We start from the raw sequence: 21517 nt of genomic DNA, 5'->3' as shown, positions 1-21517 counted from the left end.
TCACGAATCTTTGTTTCGACTGCAGCCACCAAATCATCAGTGATCACAGAGGGCCGGCCTGAGCGTTCTTCGTCATGGACGTTTTGACGGCCATTTTTAAACTCTCTAACCCACTGACGCACTTTACCTTCACTCATTGCATTAAAGCCATAAACTTCTGTTAACTGACGATGAATTTCTGCAGCTGATAGGCTTCTCGCGGTCAAAAAACGTTCAAATGGTTCAAATGGCTCTGAGCACTATGGGACTCAACTGCTGAGGTCATTAGTCCCCTAGAACTTAGAACTAGTTAAACCTAACTAACCTAAGGACATCACAAACATCCATGCCCGAAGCAGGATTCGAACCTGCGACCGTAGCGGTCTTGCGGTTCCAGACTGCAGCGCCTTTAACCGCACGGCCACTTCGGCGGCCGTCAAAAAAAAAAAAAAAAAAAAAAAAAAAACGTATCACTGACCGTATCTCACACGCGGTGGGCGATTCAATAATCGTAAACATTATAAAGTAGCACAGCGATGCGTACACGTCTGCTACAGAGCTGCAACTTGCATCAGTGTGAACGGGAAGGATGCCGGCAAGTGGCGCGGTGGCTTGTTGCGGCGTCCGCGCGAACGGCCCTTACTTAAAAAACAACCCTCGTAATTCGTACAGGTGAGATACAAATGCACACTGGATACATAGCGGAATCAGTAGCATAGTAAATTCATAATCCGCTACAGTTCATGCATCGCTGATCCATCAGTAGCATAGTAGATTCATAATTCGCTACAGTTCACGGATCGCTGATTCAACTCTCACCTTGGTCATCCTTCGTTCGATTTCAAATACCTACATCTCGTAATTGTAAAATTCATCATCATTTTTTATGAGTAATGCACAGCTTCTAGTTTCTAATTACATGTTGCACGCGAAATTCCTGTTTTCATTTCAAATATAAATTCTTAGCTATCGATAATTTACGAAACATTGTTAATAAAGGTTGTTTAAGTTAAGAAAACGTATCAATTTAATTGTTAAGGGTAAAATGAGAAACCAAATACGACAGATGTTGTCTGACACGAACCAGAGTGCGGTAGAAAAACGAAAAACAATCATTTGCACAGCATCGAGTACACCTTAAAAGTGCTGCATTTTTACATTTGCCACTGTACCATTGCAATGTGAGCCCAACAAAACAGATCCGGAGACAAATTAAGGGATTTGTCGCGAGAAATAACATGATTGTTAAGCTGCCAGACGTACTAGAACTAACGCACGCAGGTTTCTCACATGTCACTCCCGAACGTTGGTGGGATACAGAACGGCTCGTCACGAAAGAAGAGGAGAGAATACGGTGCCTGGTTGTCATCGTGGATTCAGCTGCTGATCGATTCGTTATCAATCTAGCAGATGACAGTTCCAGAACTGTTCTCGGATTCGGATAAGGAAGGAGCTAAGAGGATACCAGAAAACTGACATTTTAATAAGTTCAGTGGCTTCAGTATACAGCAATACAGTTAATCCCCTGCAGTATGCTTTGGCAACTCACATAACTCGCTCACAGACATTACCCTGTGTTTAAGTTAGCAATTTTTATCGCTCTTGCTTGTTCAAATGGCTCTGAGCACTATGGGACTTAATATCTGAGGTCATCAGTCCCCTAGAACTTAGAACTACTTAAACTTACACTACTGGCCATTAAAATTGCTACACCACGAAGATGACGTGCTACTGACGCGAAATTTAACCGACAGGAACAAGATGCTGTGATATGCAAATTATTAGCTTTTCAGAGCATTCACACAAGGTTGGCGCCGGTGGCGACACCTCCAACGTGCTGACATGAGGAAAGTTTCCAACCGATTTCTCATACACAAACAGCAGTTGACCTGCGTTGCCTGGTGAAATGTTGTTGTGATGCCTCGTGTAAGAAGGAGAAATGCTTATCATCACGTTTCCGACTTTGATAAAGGTCGGATTGCAGCCAATCACGATTGCGGTTTATCGTATCGCGACATTGCTGCTCGCATTGGTCGAGATCCAGAGACTGTTAGCAGAATATGGAATCGGTGTGTTCAGGAGGGTAATACGGAACGCCGTGCTGGATCCCAACGGCCTCGCATCACTAGCAGTCGAGATGACAGGCATCTTATCCGCATGGCTGTAACGGATCGTGCAGCCACGTCTCGATCCCTGAGTCAACAGATGGGGACGTTTACAAGACAACAACCATCCGCACGAACGGTTCGACTACGTTTGCAGCAGCATGGACTATCTGCTCGGAGACCATGGCTGAGGTTATCCTTGACGCTGCATCACAGACAGGAGCGCTTGCGATGGTGTACTCAACGACGAACCTGGGAGCACGAATGGCAGAACATTTTTTCGGAGGAATCCAGGTTCTTTTTACAGCATCATGATGGTCGCATCCGTGTTTGGCCACTTCGCGGTGAACGCACATTGGAAGCGTGTATTCGTCATCGCCATACTGGCGTATCACCCGGCGTGATGATATGCGGTGCCATTGGTTACACGTCTCGGTCACCTCTTGTTCTCACTGACCGCACTTTGAACAGTGGACGTTACATTTCACATGTGTTACGACCCATGGTTCCATCCTTAATTTGATCCCTGCACAGCCCTACATTTCAGCAGGATAACGCACGACCGCATGTTGTAGGTCCTGTACGGACCTTTCTGGATACAGAATATGTTCGACTGCTGCCCTGGCCAGCGCATTCTCCAGATCTCTCACCAATTGAAAACGTCTGGTCAATGGTGGCCGAGTAACTGGCTCGTCACAATACGCCAGTCACTACTGTTGATGAACTGTGGTATCGTGTTGAAGCTGCATGGGCAGCTGTACCTGTACACGCCATCCAAGCTCTGTTTGACTCAATGCCCAGGCGTATGAAGGCCGTTATTATGGCCAGATGTGGTTGCTCTGGGTACTGATTTCTCAGGATCTATGCACTCAAAATACGTGAAAATATAATGACACGTCAGTTATAGTGTAATATATTTGTCCAATGAAGACCCATTTATCATTTGCATTTCTTCTTGGTGTAGCAATTTTAATGGCCTGATATGTAACTAACCTAAGAACATCACACATATCCATGCCCGAGGCAGGATTCGAACCTGCGACCACTCTTGTTTGTAATTAGAGCACTGTTTTAGGTGAGAACGAGAGAATTGTATGCTTTCCGTCAGGTCACCTAAGAAGCGTGCCAGTACTGGAACTTTGCCTAATATTACTTCATTCTCTTTAAAAATTAAACGACATTCGAACCTATATTGCTTCCCTCCTCGTGTCTTTTTACGTCTGAAAGGCAACTGCTCACATCTTCGCAGGTTAGCTGGACGAGCTGGCTGGCCAGGGCTGTCCAAGTTTAATGCGCCGGTATAGCTGTAGTTCTGCATTTTCGCCCAGACTATGTGCTTGTAATATACAGGGTGAAAAGTACTTAAACCGAAAAACTAGGGGGGGTTGTAGGGGACATCAAAACAAATATTTTTCCCTAATGTCATTTTTTCCTATGAGTATTTAAACCGTTAGAGGAAGATTTCTCTGGCGGCAAATTAATTAAACCAAGAAACACTTCTCCTTTTTTTATGACCAAGAGACAACACATTAACACAACCCAATTTCAATTACAGTAGATTTTCAAAAATGCCTCCATTAACACGTAAACAAAGGTACACCGTCGGATCATGTTCTGTCTGATGCTGGCAAAACCCCAGCAGTATCCTAAATTTTTCCCACTGTTGCTACTATCCGGGGAACCAGATCCTCTTCTGATGCAACAGGAGTTGCGTAAACAAGGTGGCGCATCTCTCCCCACACAAAGTCCAGAGGGGATCGAGCAGGCCACGGTACAGGACCACCTCTGCCAATCCACGTTTCTGGAACCATCGGTCCAGGAATCGATGTACACGACGTCTGAAATATGCCGGCGCCTCGTCATGTTGGAACCACATGCGTTGTCTTGTAGGGGACGGGAGGTCTTCCAGCAATTATGGCAATACTCTGGCGAATAAAATTGTAATAGTGCCTGCCATTTACTGGCCTAGGTAGCAGATACGGCCCAATTAAACAGCCCCCGACAACACCGACCCACGCATTAACGAAGAACCGCACTTGATGAGTGCTAGTACTGTGGCATTTGGGTTATCCTCACTCAAAACATGCGAATTGTGCATGTTGAAGACTCTATCAAGCCCGAACGTTGCTTCATCGGTAGACAAACTGATGCAACAGGATGCATTTCGCACTGTTCCAAGTACCTCTGCGAAAACTGTGCTCTGGGTGGATAATCAACTGGTTCCAGGTTGTGGACGCGCTGTATGTGAAATGGACGTAACAATCGGTCTCGAAAGACTGTTCATACATTCGTCTGATTCGTCCCCATGTTACGTGCAATTGCACGAGTGCTGATTGAAGGATCCCATTCCACATGCTGCAAGACAGCTTCCCCAAATTGCAGCGTTCTTACCGTGCGACGGCGTCCCTGTCCAGGTAATATGCCAAATGACCCGGTCTCACGCAGACGTTGGTACACAGCAGCAAAGGTCGTATGATGCGAGGTACGGCGATTAGGATATTGTTGTTGATAAACCCGCTGTGCAGCTCGTCCGTTGTGGTGCGCTACGTATTACGCACCAACCATACCAGTGTACTCACTCCAGGTGTATCGCTCCATTAGTAAACAGAGACAATGCACTACTACACAGGTGGACAGCAGTTGCCTAGAACTGAAGAGCGTAATACACCGTCTAACAACTGCAGATCGTAATACGGCCTCTAACAACTGAAGAGCGTAATAAGGCCTCCACCTGTTTAAATAATCCTCATAGGAAAAAATGACATTAGGGAAAAATATTTGTTTTGGTTCAAATGGCTCTGAGCACTGTGGGACTTAACTACTGAGGTCATCAGTCATCTAGAACTTAGAACTACTTAAAGCTAATTAACCTAAGGACATCACACACATCCATGCCCGAGGCAGGATTCGAACCTGCGCCCGTAGCGGTCGCACATTTCCAGACTGAAGCGCTTAGAACCGCTCTGCCACAAACGGCCGGCAATATTTCTTTTGATGTCCCCTACAACCTCCCAGAGCTTGTCGTTTAAATACTTTTCACCCTGTATCATAAAACGTATCGTTGTGATCGTAGTGGACACAGCTTGCCTTCCGCTCATGAGAAAGGAAGTCCAATGAGATTCAAGCAAATGCGGAAGGATACATGGCGTAATGTTTACATCAGGTTTGTTCTTATGATGAACAGAGTGTAAACCGTGCAACAGACGTCCCCTCCTCAGTGTAATGGGCACATTGTTGTTTCGTGTTTTTATCACCGTGTTGCGCCTCTAAACTGTATTTCGCCTGTAATTCGTCGTCTTTCTGTCCGTCAGTTGCGCAACAAAGCCGCTGCCATTCGCTATTTCACATTCGTGTGAGATAGTCGTAATACTGTTGGTCGTTTTGTGTTTGCGGTAGGAGAGGTAACAGTTAGAGAGTTGCGACAAAGCAAATGTGACATCTAATTACTCAGCAGTGTGGGGATGATTTTAAAAATAATCCAACTGAATTTGTGCACCGCTAGGGCGGTGTTGCTGACACAAGAGAGGGAGCCGGCCCTGCAGGCAGCACTAGAGGCAGCGGGTCAGTTTTCATCTGCCGCAATGTTTACAAAAACAAAATCAAAAAGTGTGTGAAAAACTTATCGGACTCAACTGCTAATGTCATCAGTCCCTAAGCTTACACACTACGTAACCTAAATTTTCCTAAGGACCATCACACCCATCCATGCCCGAGGGAGGACACGAACCTCCGCCGGAACCAGCCGCTCAGTCCATAACTGCAGCGCCTAAGACCGCACGGCTAATCCTGCGTGGCACAATGTTTACAGCTGGAGTTTTCTGGCCTACAAAAGGTGTTCTCTCCGCTGATGAAACAATTACTGCCGAATGCGACTGGAGTCTTTTCGATCAAAGGCACGAGAAACACGCAATGAGAGACCTAGACTGCAACACTAAGGAAAACGGAAGAAAACTCAGTGGCTGTTTACAAAAACGAATAGGCAGCGTTTGAACAGTGACACTGAAGCCATACAGATACTGGGGCCAGTCAGCTTCACTGAGGGGATCCGAGATCACGTTACCTCGGCCCTGAGCTAACCTCACCACCGGGCATTTAAACAGCTTCCTCACTGCTCCCTGTTAGTGACATTTCCAATGATCTCCCTCGCAGTCTGTGGCAATATTGTGCTGTAAACGGCCGGAGTGGCCGAGCGGTTCTAGGCGCTACAGTCGGGAACCGCGCGACCGCTACGGTCACAGGTTCGAATCCTGCCTCTGGCATGGATGTATGTGATGTCCTTAGGTTAGTTAGGTTTAAGTAGTTCTAAGTTCTAGTGGACAGTTGACCTCAGCAGTTAAGTCCCATAGTGCTGAGAGCCATTTTTTTGCGCTGTAAACTGATGAAAATCGGCTTCTTATAGGATCGTTGATAGCTACCATTACGAGCAGAAAAATCAGGATGCCATCACCGTGTGTTTGTTGTAATTAAGCATTCTGAACTTTATACTGTAATACACATCTGATATCGGCAAACATAATCTGTCGTAACTTCGCGTATGTTCTCGGCAGAGTCTGTCCCGTCATTTATTCAGAAAAATTTGAAGCTCACTGCACTGGTACATGGTCAGCGCCTGAGGGACTTTACCTCACGTTGCCCGTAACAAATATGAATTATTATTATTAATATTAATAATTATAGATTTCGCTGCGTGGCGCCCTGTTCTCCGAGTGATCCCTGACAAATACGGCTGAAAGGAGGCAAGAAGTCTTCTGACTGGGTGCTTGAAACAGCCTTAAAGTAGTAATAACAAATCGAAATTTCGCGCCGTTATCCTGTAAGTTAGCTGGTTCAAATGGCTCTGAGCATTATGCGACTTAACTTCTGAGGTCATCAGTCGCCTTGAACTTAGAACTAATTAAACCTAACTAACCTAAGGACATCACACACATCCATGCCTGAGGCAGGATTCGAACCTGCGACCGTAGCGGTCGCCCGGATCCAGACTGTAGCGCCTAGAACCGCTCGTCCACTCCAGCCAGCCTCCTGTAAGTTGGTGAGCGTGCTACAAACAGCGTGTAGAATGGCCTGTAGGTGGCACTATAGTGCAGATGCACACATACCGTCGCAGAATCAGTATAAAGATGGCCGCCCCACTTCCGACTTGCACCAGGGAAGAACAGCGTTCTGTTGTTCGGTTTTTGCGTAGTGAAGGTGTGAAACGTACTGAAATTCATCGACGAATGAAGGTTCAGTACGGTGATGCATGTTTGTCACACCAGCAAGTCTACGAATGGAGTAGGAAGTTCGCAAATGGTGTGACTTCAGTGGAAGATGCTCCTCGTCCGGGTGAGGCACAACGAGTTGTGACTCCACAGAACACTGCAGCAGTTGAAGCCGTAGTGAAGGAAAACCACCGAGTGACACTAAAATTGCAGCATGTTTACAGATTAGTCATGGGTCAGCACACCACATTGTGCACGATGTGCTCCAGTTTCAGAAAGTATCTGCAATATGGGTGCCACAGCAGCTGACTCCTGAAATGAGAGAACGACGTGCGGATGTTTGTGAAGAACTTCTTCGGCGCTTTGAACGAGAAGGTGATGGCTTCCTTGCAAGAATCGTTACTGGGGACGAAACCTGGGTTCACTTCCACCAACCGGAATCGAAGAGAGCGAGCAAGGAATGGCGCCATTGCTCATCACCAAAACCAAAACGTTCCGAACAGAACCATCAGCAGGAAAGGTTATGCTGACTCTCTTTTGGGACGAAAAAGGAGTCGTTTTGGAGCATTACATGCCTACAGGGACCACTGTCACCAGTGTATCATACACAGATCTCCTAAAAAATCATCTGCAGCCTGCAATCACCAGAGCTTGCCCCAAGTGATGTCCAAATGTTTGGACCACTCAAAGACGCAATGGGAGGAAAGAAGTTCCGTTCTGATGGGGAGGTACACTACGCGGCGTATGAATGGTTGCACGAACTACCAAAGGAATTTTTTTTCTAAAGGAATTTATGCAATTTGTAAGCGCTGGAGGACTTGCGTTGAGCGTGGTGGAGATTATGTTGAAAGTGATACAGCTTTGTATCACTTCTACATAATAAATAATATTTTAAGAAATATTTAAGGTTTTCATTTGACTCACCCTCGTCGTATTACAAACAACTAGCGATATTTTGGCAAGAACTGCAGAAAACACGAGGGTCGTCCACAAAGTAAGTTCCCTTTGGTTATATAAAACAAACTTGTACAGATACAGAAAAAAATATTTATTGTAGAAAAATCTAGAACTGTTAAACTACTTTCCTACGTAGCTTCCGAAATTTCTTAGGCACTTGTCATAGTGGGACACAAGTTTTTCTATGCCTTCTTCAAAGAAGGTTGCCGCCTGTATATTCAATCATGTGGTAATACGTTCCTTCAGCTCGTCATCATCATAGAAATTTTGACCACCAAGGACAGATTTTAGGTGAAAGAAATGAAAGTCGCTAGGAGCGAGGTCCGGACTGTACGGAGAATGATCAAACGTGTCCTGGTGAAATTCCCGTAAGAGTTGTTTGGTCACATTCGCCGTGTGGGGTGGGGCATTATCGTGGGGAAAAAAGAACAGACAGTAATCCTCGGCGCTTGTTCTGTATTGCGTGGGGCAATATCTTGGTGGTCTCGCAATAACCTTGTGCATTGATTGTTTGGCCTCATGTTAAGAAATCAGTCGGCAAAATGCCTTTTCTGTCCAAAGAAAACGGTGCACATGACTTTTTGAGGTGTGAGGATTTGCTCAGACTTAACGTTCGTTGGGGATGAATTGGGCCTCCATTCCACTGATTGCCGTTTTGTTTCAGGGGTGTCATCCCCCGTGACTATCCGAGAAAGAAAAGCATCGCCTTCTTCATTCTTGCGTGTCAAAAACTGAAGTGCACTGCCCACCCGTTGTTTTTTGTGTTGTTCATTAAGAATTTTGGGTTCTCAACGTGAGCAAAGTTTTCAAAATTTCAGTTTCTCAGTAACAATTTCATGAATTAGTGATCGTGAGATTTGCGGAACATCCATAGCAAGGGCACTAAGTGTAAACTTACGGTGGTGATTCAATTGTGTGAACCAGTTCATCAGTAACCAGAGACGGGCTTTCACTTCGTTCTTCGTCTTGCACTTGATCAGGTCCTTCATTGAACAGTCTCACTTACCTTCTAACCATTGAATCACTCGTAGCATTTCGTCCGTAAACTTCGCACATTTGCCGATGAATTTCCTTTGGTTTAACTTTCTTTGCATTTAGAAAACGAATCACAGATGTGATTTCACACACGGTGGCATTTTCAACTACGGCGACATTATAAAGAAGCACTACAAAGCACACGCCGGCAGCAGCGATCTGAAAATCGCGTACACGTCTCCTCCTTGAGTCAGAGTAACTGCCGCGCGTGCTCGGAACTGCGATCGTAGCGCTGCCGCGGATAGAAATAGAAACGGAACTTACTTTGTGGACGACCCTCGTATAAATGAAAGTTTTTAAAAGAAACTGCACGTTTCAAACAGGTGTTCTATATGACCTCCCTAGCTCAAACGGACAAGATATCAGCGATAGTCCGTTTCACACCGAGCGGTATTTCTTCCATTGCCGCAACGTGTGTTGCCCCAAACTGCCGACACCAAACGTCATTGTCGGCATTTGGAGAGGCCGCTTAACTGAATCGCTGCCGGGAGCTTCTCTGCCATGGGATGACGAAACGACTGTTCTTAAATTATAACACAGAGAATGTCCCCATTTTCCCTTGTGACTCTGCACCTTCAAGTTAGAGGAAATCGGAGCCCAACGGAGTAGCGGCACACGACGGGAGTGTGCGGTTTTCTAAGCTGGAGACCGCTGCTAGCTGCTGCATTCACGTGGAGCTGTGTCTTTCAACGGAAGAGAAGCTGCGACAGCCATTTCGACTTTTTCTGGAGCGCGAGTTGTAAGTGAACGGGTGTTCTTTACCTTTTTAGTTGCGTTCTTAGAACTTTCAGTGAATTTCGAAGCACGATGAACCGTTAACTGTTAGCTTTACGCCACTGAATAACACGTAATCTTAAAGTACATGCAATTCCCTGTACGTCAGCCACATAATACGTCTAAATCCGTCAGTCCATAAAAGTTTCTAACCTGAAATCTGCTCTTGGAGCGGAAACAATGCTACAGCCTCCTCCACAGTCATTCTTTGATGCAAGTAGATGTCAAAGTAATTACTAATTTTTTTCCCCTTGCTTTACTAGATAGTGTGAACTATATCACAAAGACTGATATAAAGCAATGGGGCAGTAAATCAATGGAAATGACAGTTTCAGCCCCTTTACCTTCTGAATTGGGGTTTAAAAGTATCTAAGGAGTTTAAATATTCCAAATCAACTCCGAAAAGAATCATTCATAAAGCTAAGAACAATAACAAGTACAGAGACGACGACAAATCAAACGGAAAATTTAAAGATTTGTTCATTGCCGAAAAAGAATACGAAGTGGCAACAGACCTGTAGTCAACGGAAAGCAGACTATTTAGTCCAACAGTCATTCATCTCTTTCTAAGGTCATTAGCCTAAGCACTGCCAGTAAGAACTGCCTCGCCACACAAATTCGACAGAGAGACTTGTCTGCCTGGTCAGGAATATGTTGTAGGAGTTATTACTAGGCATCCTGTGTTCTTTATTCGCAAGGCAGAAAGTATGGCCGGTGCACGATCGATGGGATTTAGTAACGTAAAGTAACATTAGCTTGGTACTCAGCGTTACAAATAATTGTAGTCTTACAAAATGACATTAAAATCATTTATTATTGTAAAAGACTTATTTTAAACACTATATTTTACTTACTCTAAGCAGTTCATTATAGAACATTGTCATAGTTTTAACATGATACTCCGTACAATTTCACGCAGTAAGTTCGCAACAAACTTGCCTTATCCCTGGTCTGTGGGAATATGTAAGCATTACTTTGAAACAAAAAATGTGAAAATACGTATCATACAGTTTTAAGCGATTTTCAGGTTATGTCCTTTAGGCTGTACTACAAGGTGATTTTTTATACGCTTGAAAAATGTTTTCTCGTATCCCTTTATTTTATAAACATTGCCGAATATTCTGTCTCCTGTTCCCCACCGAGTTCCGTTATGTATCACCGCGCATGCGTCAGCTTCCGGTACACTGCACTTGCACAAATGGGAAGTTCTTTCTACATTCTGTGTAATACTTGGGGATGTACCTCAATACATTAAATTTTCACAGCCACTTTCCATCGCTGTATTTATTTTGAATTGCCCTGTATTATGATCTCTGAATCTCAGTAGCTGAGTAAAACATAAGGTACGTCACAACCGCACACGATCTTCTTTTGTTAATGTAGAAGCTATCCATCGTATTTGCCACCCTCCACCTTCCACATATTCTGACTCACATGCGAAAGCTTCTATCTATCTATCTGTCTATCTGTCTAACTATCTATCTAACTATCTATTGCCTAGGTGGCAGATGCGGCCCAATTAACCAGCTCCCAACAACACTGACCCACGCATTAACGAAGAACCGCACTTGATGAGCGCTAGTAGCTGTGCCATTTGGGTTTTCCTCACTCCAAACATGCGAATTGTGCATGTTGAAGACTCTATCAAGCCCGAACGTTGCTTCATCGGTAGACAAACTGATGCAACAGGATGCATTTCGCACTGTTCCAGGTACCTCTGCGAAAGTTGTGCTCTGGGTGGATAATCAACTGGTTCCAGGTTGTGGACACGCTGTAAGTGAAGTGGACGTAACAGTTGGACTCGAAGGACTGTTCTTACATTCGTCTGATTCGTCCCCGTGTTACGTGCAATTGCACGAGCGCTGATTGAAGGATCCAGCTCCACATGCTGCAAGACAGCTTCCTCATATTGCAGCGTTCTTACCGTGCGACGGCGTCCCTGTCCAGGTAATCTGCTAAATGGTCCGGTCTCACGCAGACGTCGGTACACAGCGGCAGAGGTCGTATGATGCGGGATACGGCGATTAGGATATTGTTGTTGATAGACCCGCTGTGCAGCTCGTCCGTTGTGGTGCGCTACGTAGTACACACTAACCATACCAGTGTACTCACTCCAGGTGTATCGCTCCATTAGTAAACAGAGACAATGCACTACTACACTGGTGGACAGCAGTTGACTACAACTGAAGAGCGTAATACGACCTCTAACTACTGAAGATCGTAATACGGCATCTAACAACTGAAGAGCGTAATACGGCCTCCACCTGTTTAAATAATCCTCATAGGAAAAAATGACATTAGGGAAAAATATTTGTTTTGCTTCAAATGGCTCTGAGCACTATGGGACTTAATATCTCACCAGTCGCCTAGAACTTAGAACTACTTAAACCTAACTAACCTAAGGACATCACACACATCCATGCACGAGGCAGGATTCGAACCTGCTACCGTAGCGGTCGCGCATTTATAGATTGAAGCGCCTAGAACCGCTCTGCCACAAGCGGCCGGCAATATTTCTTTTGATGTACCCTACAACCTCCCAGAGTTTGTCGTTTAAATACTTTTCACCTTGTATCGTAAAACGTATCGTTGTGATCGTAGTGGACACAGCTTGCCTTCCGCTTCACGAGAAACGAAGTCCAATGAGATTCAAGCAATGCGGAAGGATACATGGCGTAATGTTTACATCACGTTTGTTGTTATGATGAACAGAGTGTAGACCGTGCAGTGTAATGGGCACATCGTTGTTTTCGTGCTTTGATTACTGTGATGCGCCTCTGAACTGTATTTCGCCTGTAATTTTCATCGTCTTTCTGTCGGTATCTCGCCAGTTAGGCAACAAACGCGCTGCCGTTCGCTGTCCTATATTAATTCCACTGTATTCCATTATCCTCGTTTTGCTTTTCTTGATGTTCATCTTATATCCTCCTTTCAAGACGCCGTCCAATCCGTTCAATTGCTCTTCCAGGTTTTTTCCCGACAGAATTGCGATGTCATCGGCGAACCTCAAATTTTTTATTTCCCCACTATAGAATTTAATTCCTACTCCAAATTTTTCTTTTAGTTCCTTTACTGCTTGCTCAATATACAGATTGAATAATATCGGGGATAGGCGACAACTCTGACTCACTCCCTTCCCAACCACTGCTTCTCTTTTATACCCCTCGACTCTTATAACTGCCATCTGGTTTCCGTGCAAATTGTAAGTAGCCTTTCGCTCCCTGTATTTTACCTCTGCCACCTCCAGAATTTCAAAGAGAGTATTCCAGTCAACATTGTCAAAAGCTTTCTCTAAGGCTACAAATGCTAGAAACGTACGTTTGCTTTTCCTTAATTTATCTTCTGAGATGAGTCGTAGGGTCAGTATTGCCTCACGTGTTCCAACAAACATTTTCACATCTGTCAACACCTACTTTCATTGGAATTAGAATTATTTTATTTCTGTTAAAGTTTGAGGGTATTTCCCCTGTTTCATACCTCTTGCTCGCTAGATAGTAGAGTTTTGTCAGGAATGGCTCACCCAAGGCTATCAGTAACTCTAATGAAAAGTTATCTACTTCTGGGCCCTTGTTTTGTCTTAGGTCTTCCAGTCCTGTGTCAAACTCTTCACACAGTATCATATCTCCCACATCATCTTCATCTACATGCTCTTCCATTTCCATAATATTGTCCTCAAGTACATCGTCCTTGTATAGACCCTCTATATACTCCTTTCACCTTTCTGCTTTCCCTTCTTTGGTTAGAACTGGATTTCCATCTGAGCTCTTGATACTCATGCAAGTGGTCCTCTTTTCTCCAAAGGTCACTTTAATTTTCCTGTAGGCAGTATCTATCTTATCTCTAGCGATATGTGCATCTACATCTTTACATTTGTCCTCTAGCCATCCCTGCTTAGCCATTTTGCACTTCCTATAGATCTTATTTTTGAGACGTTTGTATTCCTTTTTGCCTGCTTCATTTACTGCATTTTTATATTTTCTCCTTTCATCAATTAAATTCAGTATTTCTTCTGCTACCCAATGATTTCTACTAGCCCTCGTATTTTTACCTACTTGATCCTCTGCTGGCTTCACAGTTTCATCACTCAAAGCCACCCATTCTTCTTCTACTGTATTTCTTTACGCCATTCTTGTCAATCGTTCCGTAATGCTCTCCCCGAAACTCTTTACAACCTCTGGTTCTATCAGTTTATACAGGTCGCATCTTCTTAAATTCCCAAATTTTTGCAGTTTCTTCAGTTTTAATCTACAGTTTATAGCCAATAGATTGTGAACAGAGTCCACATCTGACCCTGTTAATGTCTTACAATTTAAAACCTGGTTCCTAAATCTCTATCTTACCATTGTATAATCCATCTGAAACCTTCCAGTATCTCCAGGCCTCTTCCATGTATAAAACCTTCTTTCATGATTCTTGAACGAAGTGTTAGCTATGATGAAGTTATGCTCTGTGCGGAATTCTACGAGGCGGCTTCATCTTTCATCCCTTATCCACATTACATATTCAACTACTGCGTTTCCTTCTCTTCCTTTTCCTACTATTGAATTCCAGTCACCCAATACTATTAAGTTTTCGTCTCCCTTTAATGTCTGAATAATTTCTTTAACTCATCACACATTTCATCAATCTCTTCGTTATCTGCGGAGCTAGTTATTCAGCAAAATTTGAAGCTCACTTGACTGGTATATGGTCAGCGACTGAGTGGCTTTGCCTGACGTTGCCCACAACAAAAATGAATTATTGTTATTGATGTTAATAATTATAGTTTTCACTGTGTGGTGTCTCGTTCTCAGAGTGATCCCCGACAAATACGACTGAAAGGAGGCAAGAAGTCTTCTGACTGGGTGCTTGAAACTGCAAATAGTATTGCAAACGACTAGCGATATTTTGATAAGAACTGCAGAAAATATAAAAGAAAGTTTAAAAAAGCCGTATGTAACCAACAGGTGTTCAACGTGATATCCTTAGCTCAAACTGACAAGATGGCAGCGATAGTCCGTTTCACACCGGCCGGTATTTCTTCCATTGCCCAAACATAGGCTGCGCCAAACTGCCGACACAATCCGTCATTGTCGGCATTTGGATAAGCCGCTTAATTGTATCGCTGCCGGGAGCTTCTCTGCCATGGGATGACGAAACAACTATTCTTAAATTCTAGCACGGAGAACTCCCCCATTTCCTCTTGTGACACTGGGCCTTGCAGTTAGGGGAAATCGGAGCAGAACGCGATAGCGGGACACGACGGATGTGTGCGGTTTTCTAAGATGGAGAGCGCTGCTGCTAGCTGCTGTATTGACGTGAGGCTGTGTCTCTAAACGGATGACAAGCTGCGACAGCCATTTCGAGTTTGTGTGCTGCGCGAGTTGTAAGTGAACGGGTGTTCTTTACCTTTTTTAGTTGCGTTCTTACAACTTTCGGTGAATTTCGAAGCACGACGAACCGTTAACTGTTAGCTTTACGCCACAGAATAACACGCAATCTTAAAGTACATGCAATTCCCCGTGCGTCACCTACATAATAGGTCTAAATCCGTCAGTCCATAAAAGTCTCTAACCTGAAATCTGCTCTTGGAGCGGAAATAATGCTACAGCGTCACTTCCTCGCCAGTCATTCTTTGACACAAGTAGATGTCAAAGTAATTACTTATTTTTCCCCCCTTGCTTTACTAGATAGTGTGAAGTATTAAATGACAGATATAAAGAAATGGGACATTAAATCAATGGAAATGACAGTTACAGCTCCTTTACCTTCTGAATTGGGGTTTAAAAGTATCCAAGGAGTTTAAAGTTCCCAAATCAACGCTGAAAAGGAACATTCGTAAAGCTAAGAATGATACCAAGTACAGAGTTGACAGAACAAATGGAAAATTTCAAAATTTGTTCAGTGCAGAACAAGAATACGAGGTGGCAATGAAGCTGTAGTCAATGGAGAGAGCAGACTCTTTACCCCAACAGTCATTCATCTCTTTGCCAGGTCATTAACCTATCGACTGGCAGAAAGAACCGGCTTATCACAGAGATTTGAGAGAGAAACTTGTCTAGCTGGTCATTAATAGGTTGTTGGGCTTATTACTGGGCATCTGTGTTCTTTATTCGCAAGTCAGAAAATACAGCTGCTGCACAATCGATGGGATTTAGTAACGTAAAGTAACATTAACTTGGTACTAGGCGTTAAAAATAATTGTACATTTTTCAAAATGACATTACACTGTTTTATTATTGTAAATAATTTTTTTGAAGATTCTATTTTACTTACTCTAAGCAGTTCATTAAAGAACTTTGTCATAGTTTTAACATGATATTCTGTACAATTTCACGCAATAAGTTTTCAACAAATTTGCCTTATCCCATTCTGGTCTGTGGGTGGGGCGCGAAGGGAAATATGTAAGCATTACTTTGAAACAAAAAATTTTAAAAATACGTATCATAGAGTTTGAAGCGATATTTAATTAAGGTCCTTTGGGCTGTACTACGAGGTGATTTTTTATACACTTGAGAAATGTTTTCTCGTATCCCTTTATTTTTTTAACATTGCCGAATATTCTGTCTCCTGCCACGCATCGAGTTCCGTTATGTATCACCTCGCATGCGTCAGCTTCCGGTTAACTGCGCTTGCGGAAATGGGAAGTTCTTTCTACATTCTGTATAATACTTGGGGATGTACTGCTATACATTAAATTTTCTCAGCCACTTGTCATCGCTGTATTTAATTTGAATTGCCCTGTATTGTGATGTCTGAATCTCAGTAGGTGAGTAAAACGTAAGGTATGCCACAACCTCACACGATATTCTTTTGTTAATGTAGAAGCTATCCATCGTGTTTGCCACCCTCCACCCTCCACATATTCTCACTCACTTGCGAAACCTTCTATCTATCTGTCTATGTGTCTACCTATCTATCTATCTATCTATCGCTTGAAATATGTCCCGCAGTTGCGCAGGGTCAGCCATCGTTAATCCGATTTAATATGTTAATCTTTAAGGGGTGGCCAGATGCCCTTCCTGCCGCCACCCCGTACCCCCTGGGACAGAATTAGTGCAGCCGAAATGTCTGCATCGTGTGTAATCCATGGAAGAGTGCGAATGTGTTGAGATGTCAGCGAGCCGTGTAACTGAGGCGGTACATGGGGACCAGCCCGGTATTCACCTAGCAGGATGTGGAAAACCGCCTAAAAAACCATGTCCAGGCTGACCGGCACATCGGCCCTCGTGGTCAGATCCGGGGCCGGACGTGCGATACCTTCTCTGCTCATGAAAAGGGTATGAGAGCTCTAGATCGGTAATTTTCAGACGTTGCAAATCACAGCTCATGATATGAAACTTCCTGGCAGATTAAAACTGTGTGCCCGACCGAGACCCGAACTCGGGACCTTTGGCTTCCAAGCGAAAGTGCTCTACCAACTGAGCTACCGAAGCACGACTCACGCCCCGTCCTCACAGCTTTACTTATGCCAGTATCTCGTCTATGATACAGGGTGTTTAAAAAATGACCGGTATATTTGAAACGACAATAAAAACTAAACGAGCAGCGATAGAAATACACCGTTTGTTGCAATATGCTTGGGACAACAGTACATTTTCAGGCGGACAAACTTTCGAAATTACAGTAGTTACAATTTTCAACAACAGATGGTGCTGCAAGTGATGTGAAAGATATAGAAGACAAAGCAGTCTGTGGGTGCGCCATTCTGTACGTCGTCTTTCTGCTGTAAGCGTGTGTTGTTCACAACGTGCAAGTGTGCTGTAGACAACATGGTTTATTCCTTAGAACAGAGGATTTTTCTGGTGTTGGAATTCCACCGCCTAGAACACAGTGTTGTTGCAGCAAGACGAAGTTTTCAACGGAGGTGTAATGTAACCAAAGGACCGAAAAGCGATACAATAAAGGATCTGTTTGAAAAATTTCAACCGACAGGGAACGTGACGGATGAACGTGCTGGAAAGGTAGGGCGACCGTGTACAGCAACCACAGAGGGCAATGCGCAGCTAGTGCAGCAGGTGATCCGACAGCGGCCTCGGGTTTCCGTTCGCCGTGTTGCAGCTGCGGTCCAAATGACGCCAACGTCCACGTATCGTCTCATGCGCCAGAGTTTACACCTCTATCCATACAAAATTCAAACGCGGCAACCCCTCAGCGCCGCTACCATTGCTGCACGAGAGACATTCGCTAACGATATAGTGCACAGGATTGATGACGGCGATATGCATGTGGGCAGCATTTGGTTTACTGACGAAGCATATTTTTACCTGGACGGCTTCGTCAATAAACAGAACTGGCGCATATGGGGAACCGAAAAGCCCCATGTTGCAGTCCCATCGTCCCTGCATGCTCAAAAAGTACTGGTCTGCGCCGCCATTTCTTCCAAAGGAATCATTGGCCCATTTTTCAGATCCGAAACGATTACTGCATCACGCTATCTGGACATTCTTCGTGAATTTGTGGCGGTACAAACTGCCTTAGACGACACTGCGAACACCTCGTGGTTTATGCAAGATGGTGCCCGGCCACATCGCACGGCCGACGTCTTTAATTTCCTGAATGAATATTTCGATGATCGTGTGATTGCTTTGGGCTATCCGAAACATACAGGAGGCGGCGTGGATTGGCCTCCCTATTCGCCAGACATGAACCCCTGTGACTTCTTTCTGTGGGGACACTTGAAAAACCAGGTGTGCCGCCAGAATCCAGAAACAATTGAACAGCTGAAGCAGTACATCTCATCTGCATGTGAAGCCATTCCGCCAGACACGTTGTCAAAGGTTTCGGGTAATTTCATTCAGAGACCTCGCCATATTATTGCTACGCATGGTGGATATGTGGAAAATATCGTACTATAGAGTTTCCCAGACCGCAGCGCCATCTGTTGTTGAAAATTATAACTACTGTAATTTCGAAAGTTTGTCTGCCTGAAAATGTACTGTTGTCCCAAGCATATTGCAACAAACGGTGTATTTCAATCGCTGCTCGTTTAGTTTTTATTGCCGTTTCAAATATACCGGTCATTTTTGAAACACCCTGTAGCTCATGATACATGCTCTCTGGAAGAGGCTCCGACAATTTCCATAGTCCTAAATGGGTGAAAGCAAAGAGCATTTTCGCCCGCTACAAACACAGTCCTGCACTGCCGGGCAGAGAATGTTTCACCCTCCTTCATAAAAAGTGTGCGCAAGCCGAGCCGCGTGTTAGTAGTTGCAAAACTGCACAGCCCGTGACGTGGCGTGGACGCCTACTGTAGGTCAGAGTACTCACTCTGGTGGAGACAGTAGTTTGTCCATATCTCCGCTTGACTGTGACTGAGTCCGCCTCGGCCGTCGACGTCGGTGACGTTGGCGAAGTGGTCGCAGGCGCAGCGGAGCAGCGAGGAGTGGTTGGCCGCCAGCAGGACCAGCAGGGAAGCGGCCGCGCTCCCTGGATGCATCGCCGGCTGTCGAGGCTGAGCCGCGAACGCGCCGAGTGCGAGAGGCCTGGTGTAGGGGGGGGGGGGGGGGGCGGAAGCCTTTCCGCAGGCTGAGCCAACCACAGCGGGCGTGGCGTCACCCGCCCGGACCACCGCCACAGTGACACTGACTGGCAGCCGGCGCGCTTGTCCATTCATCCGAGCGTCTGCCGCACGCTTTTAGGGTGACAACTAGTTCCACTCTCACACGTGACGGAGCGTCTCCGAAAACGCTAGTTTACGCATAAAAAATCTGCAGGCGTGGCCTTCTTTAGAGTCGAAGTGCGACCTGAGTGAGATTATACGTAACATCATATGTAGCGAAATGGTTCAAATGGCTCTAACAAGCGAACCTCCCCATCGCACCCCCCCATCAGATTTAGTTATAAGTTGGCACAGTGGATAGGCTTTGAAAAACTGAACACAGATCAATCGAGGAAACAGGAAGAAGTTGTGTGGAACCATGAAAAAAAATAAGCAAAATATACAAACTGAGTAGTCCTTGAGCAAGATAGGCAACATCAAGGAGAGTGTGAGCTTCGGAGCACCGTGGTCCCGTGGTTAGCGTGAGCAGCTGCGAAACGATAGGTCCTGGCTTCAAGTCTTCCCCACGAGTGAAAAGTTTAATTTTTTATTTTCAGGCAATTATTATATGTCCGTCCGTCCGTCCGATGCGAGGTAACTGCACCGTAGTATGGGGACGCTACATCTAAACAAACATCGAAACACACGACGTTAGTCGACTACAGCGCACGAAAGAGAGAGTATTCCTGCTAACGAGGCTCCCTGGCTTCCAGTTGACTGTTCGCTACGTTGAATGAGAGTGCATTAAATACGTGAGATGTATTCCGTGGGCAATATAAATCCAGCAAATATAGCTCGCGACTTCAATAACAAGGTCAATGAATATTTCCTGTGGAGGAATCGGTTGACCTATGACCTTGCGATCAAATGCTTTCGGTTCCGATTGGGGAGGCACGCCCTTTCGTCTACTAATCGCACGGTTTTCCGGTGCGGTCGCCAAACACAGACACTAAACTTATTACAGTGAACAGAGACGCCAATGAACGAACGGACAGATCATAACTTTGCGAAAATAAAGAATGTAAACTTTTCACTCGAGGGAAGACTTGAACCAAAGACCTCTCATTCCGCAGCTCCTCACGCTAACCACGCGACCACGGCGCTCCTGAGCTCAGATTCTCCTTAATGTTGCCTATCATACAGATGGACTACTCATTTTGTATATTTGCTCATTTTTTCATAGTTCCACACAACTTCTTCCTCTTTTCTCGATTGATCTGTGTTCAGTTTTTCAAGGCCTGTCCACTATGCCAACTTATAAATAAATCTGAGGGGTTCTGATCGGGATGTTCCCTTGTAAGAACCCTGAATATGGAACTAATAGGAATATAAGAAAAAGGGAGAAATGTTTATCTCAAAAAATGGTTCAAATGGCTCTCAGCATTATGGGACTTAACATCTGAGGTCATCAGTCCCCTAGAACATAGAACTACTTAAACCTAACTAACCTAAGGACATCACACACACCCAAGCCCGAGGCAGGATTCGAACCTGCGACCGTAGCGGTCGCGCGGTTCCAGACTGACGCGCCTAGAACCGCTCGGCCACACCGGCCGGCGAAGGTGTATCTGTTTAGCAAGAGTAATAGGAGGCAGATTCCAGACTACCAAACAGATCAAAACGAAAATATCTGTTCCGACACTGACATTGTTGAGTGTTTATGGAAAAAGTTCAAGGCAATTATAAAATGTGGTCTAGACAGGTACGTGCCGAGTACAACTGTGAGGGACGGGTAAAACCCACCGTGGTTCAACAACAAACTTAGAAAACTACTGCGAAAGCAAAGAGAGCTTCACTGCAAACTTAAACGCAGCCAAAACCTCTCAGACAAACATAGGAATATAAAAACAGGGATGAAGGTTTATCAGTTTAGCAAGAGTAATAGAAGCAGATTTCAAACTACCTAACAGATCAAAACGAAAATTTCTGTTCCGAGACTGACAATG

The 21517-nt window shown here is 44.7% G+C and overlaps 1 protein-coding gene across 1 annotated transcript in view; it reads right to left on the bottom strand.

The window, feature by feature from the left end:
- Window positions 1-19430, bottom strand: part of LOC126212638 (uncharacterized) — a 126455-nt gene extending 107025 nt beyond the window's left edge. Inside the window, exon 1 of the mRNA XM_049940065.1 lies at window positions 19301-19430. Within this exon, the coding sequence (XP_049796022.1) occupies window positions 19301-19326 (26 nt within the window). The 5' untranslated portion in view covers window positions 19327-19430. The remainder of the gene's footprint in view (window positions 1-19300) is intronic.
- Between the last annotated feature and the right edge of the window lie 2087 nt (window positions 19431-21517).

The sequence above is a fragment of the Schistocerca nitens genome, chromosome 11 (assembly GCF_023898315.1).
Source record: "Schistocerca nitens isolate TAMUIC-IGC-003100 chromosome 11, iqSchNite1.1, whole genome shotgun sequence".
NCBI lineage: Eukaryota > Metazoa > Arthropoda > Insecta > Orthoptera > Acrididae > Schistocerca > Schistocerca nitens.
Note: the sequence above shows the minus strand (reverse complement) of the source record. Positions and strands in the feature narration are given on the sequence as shown.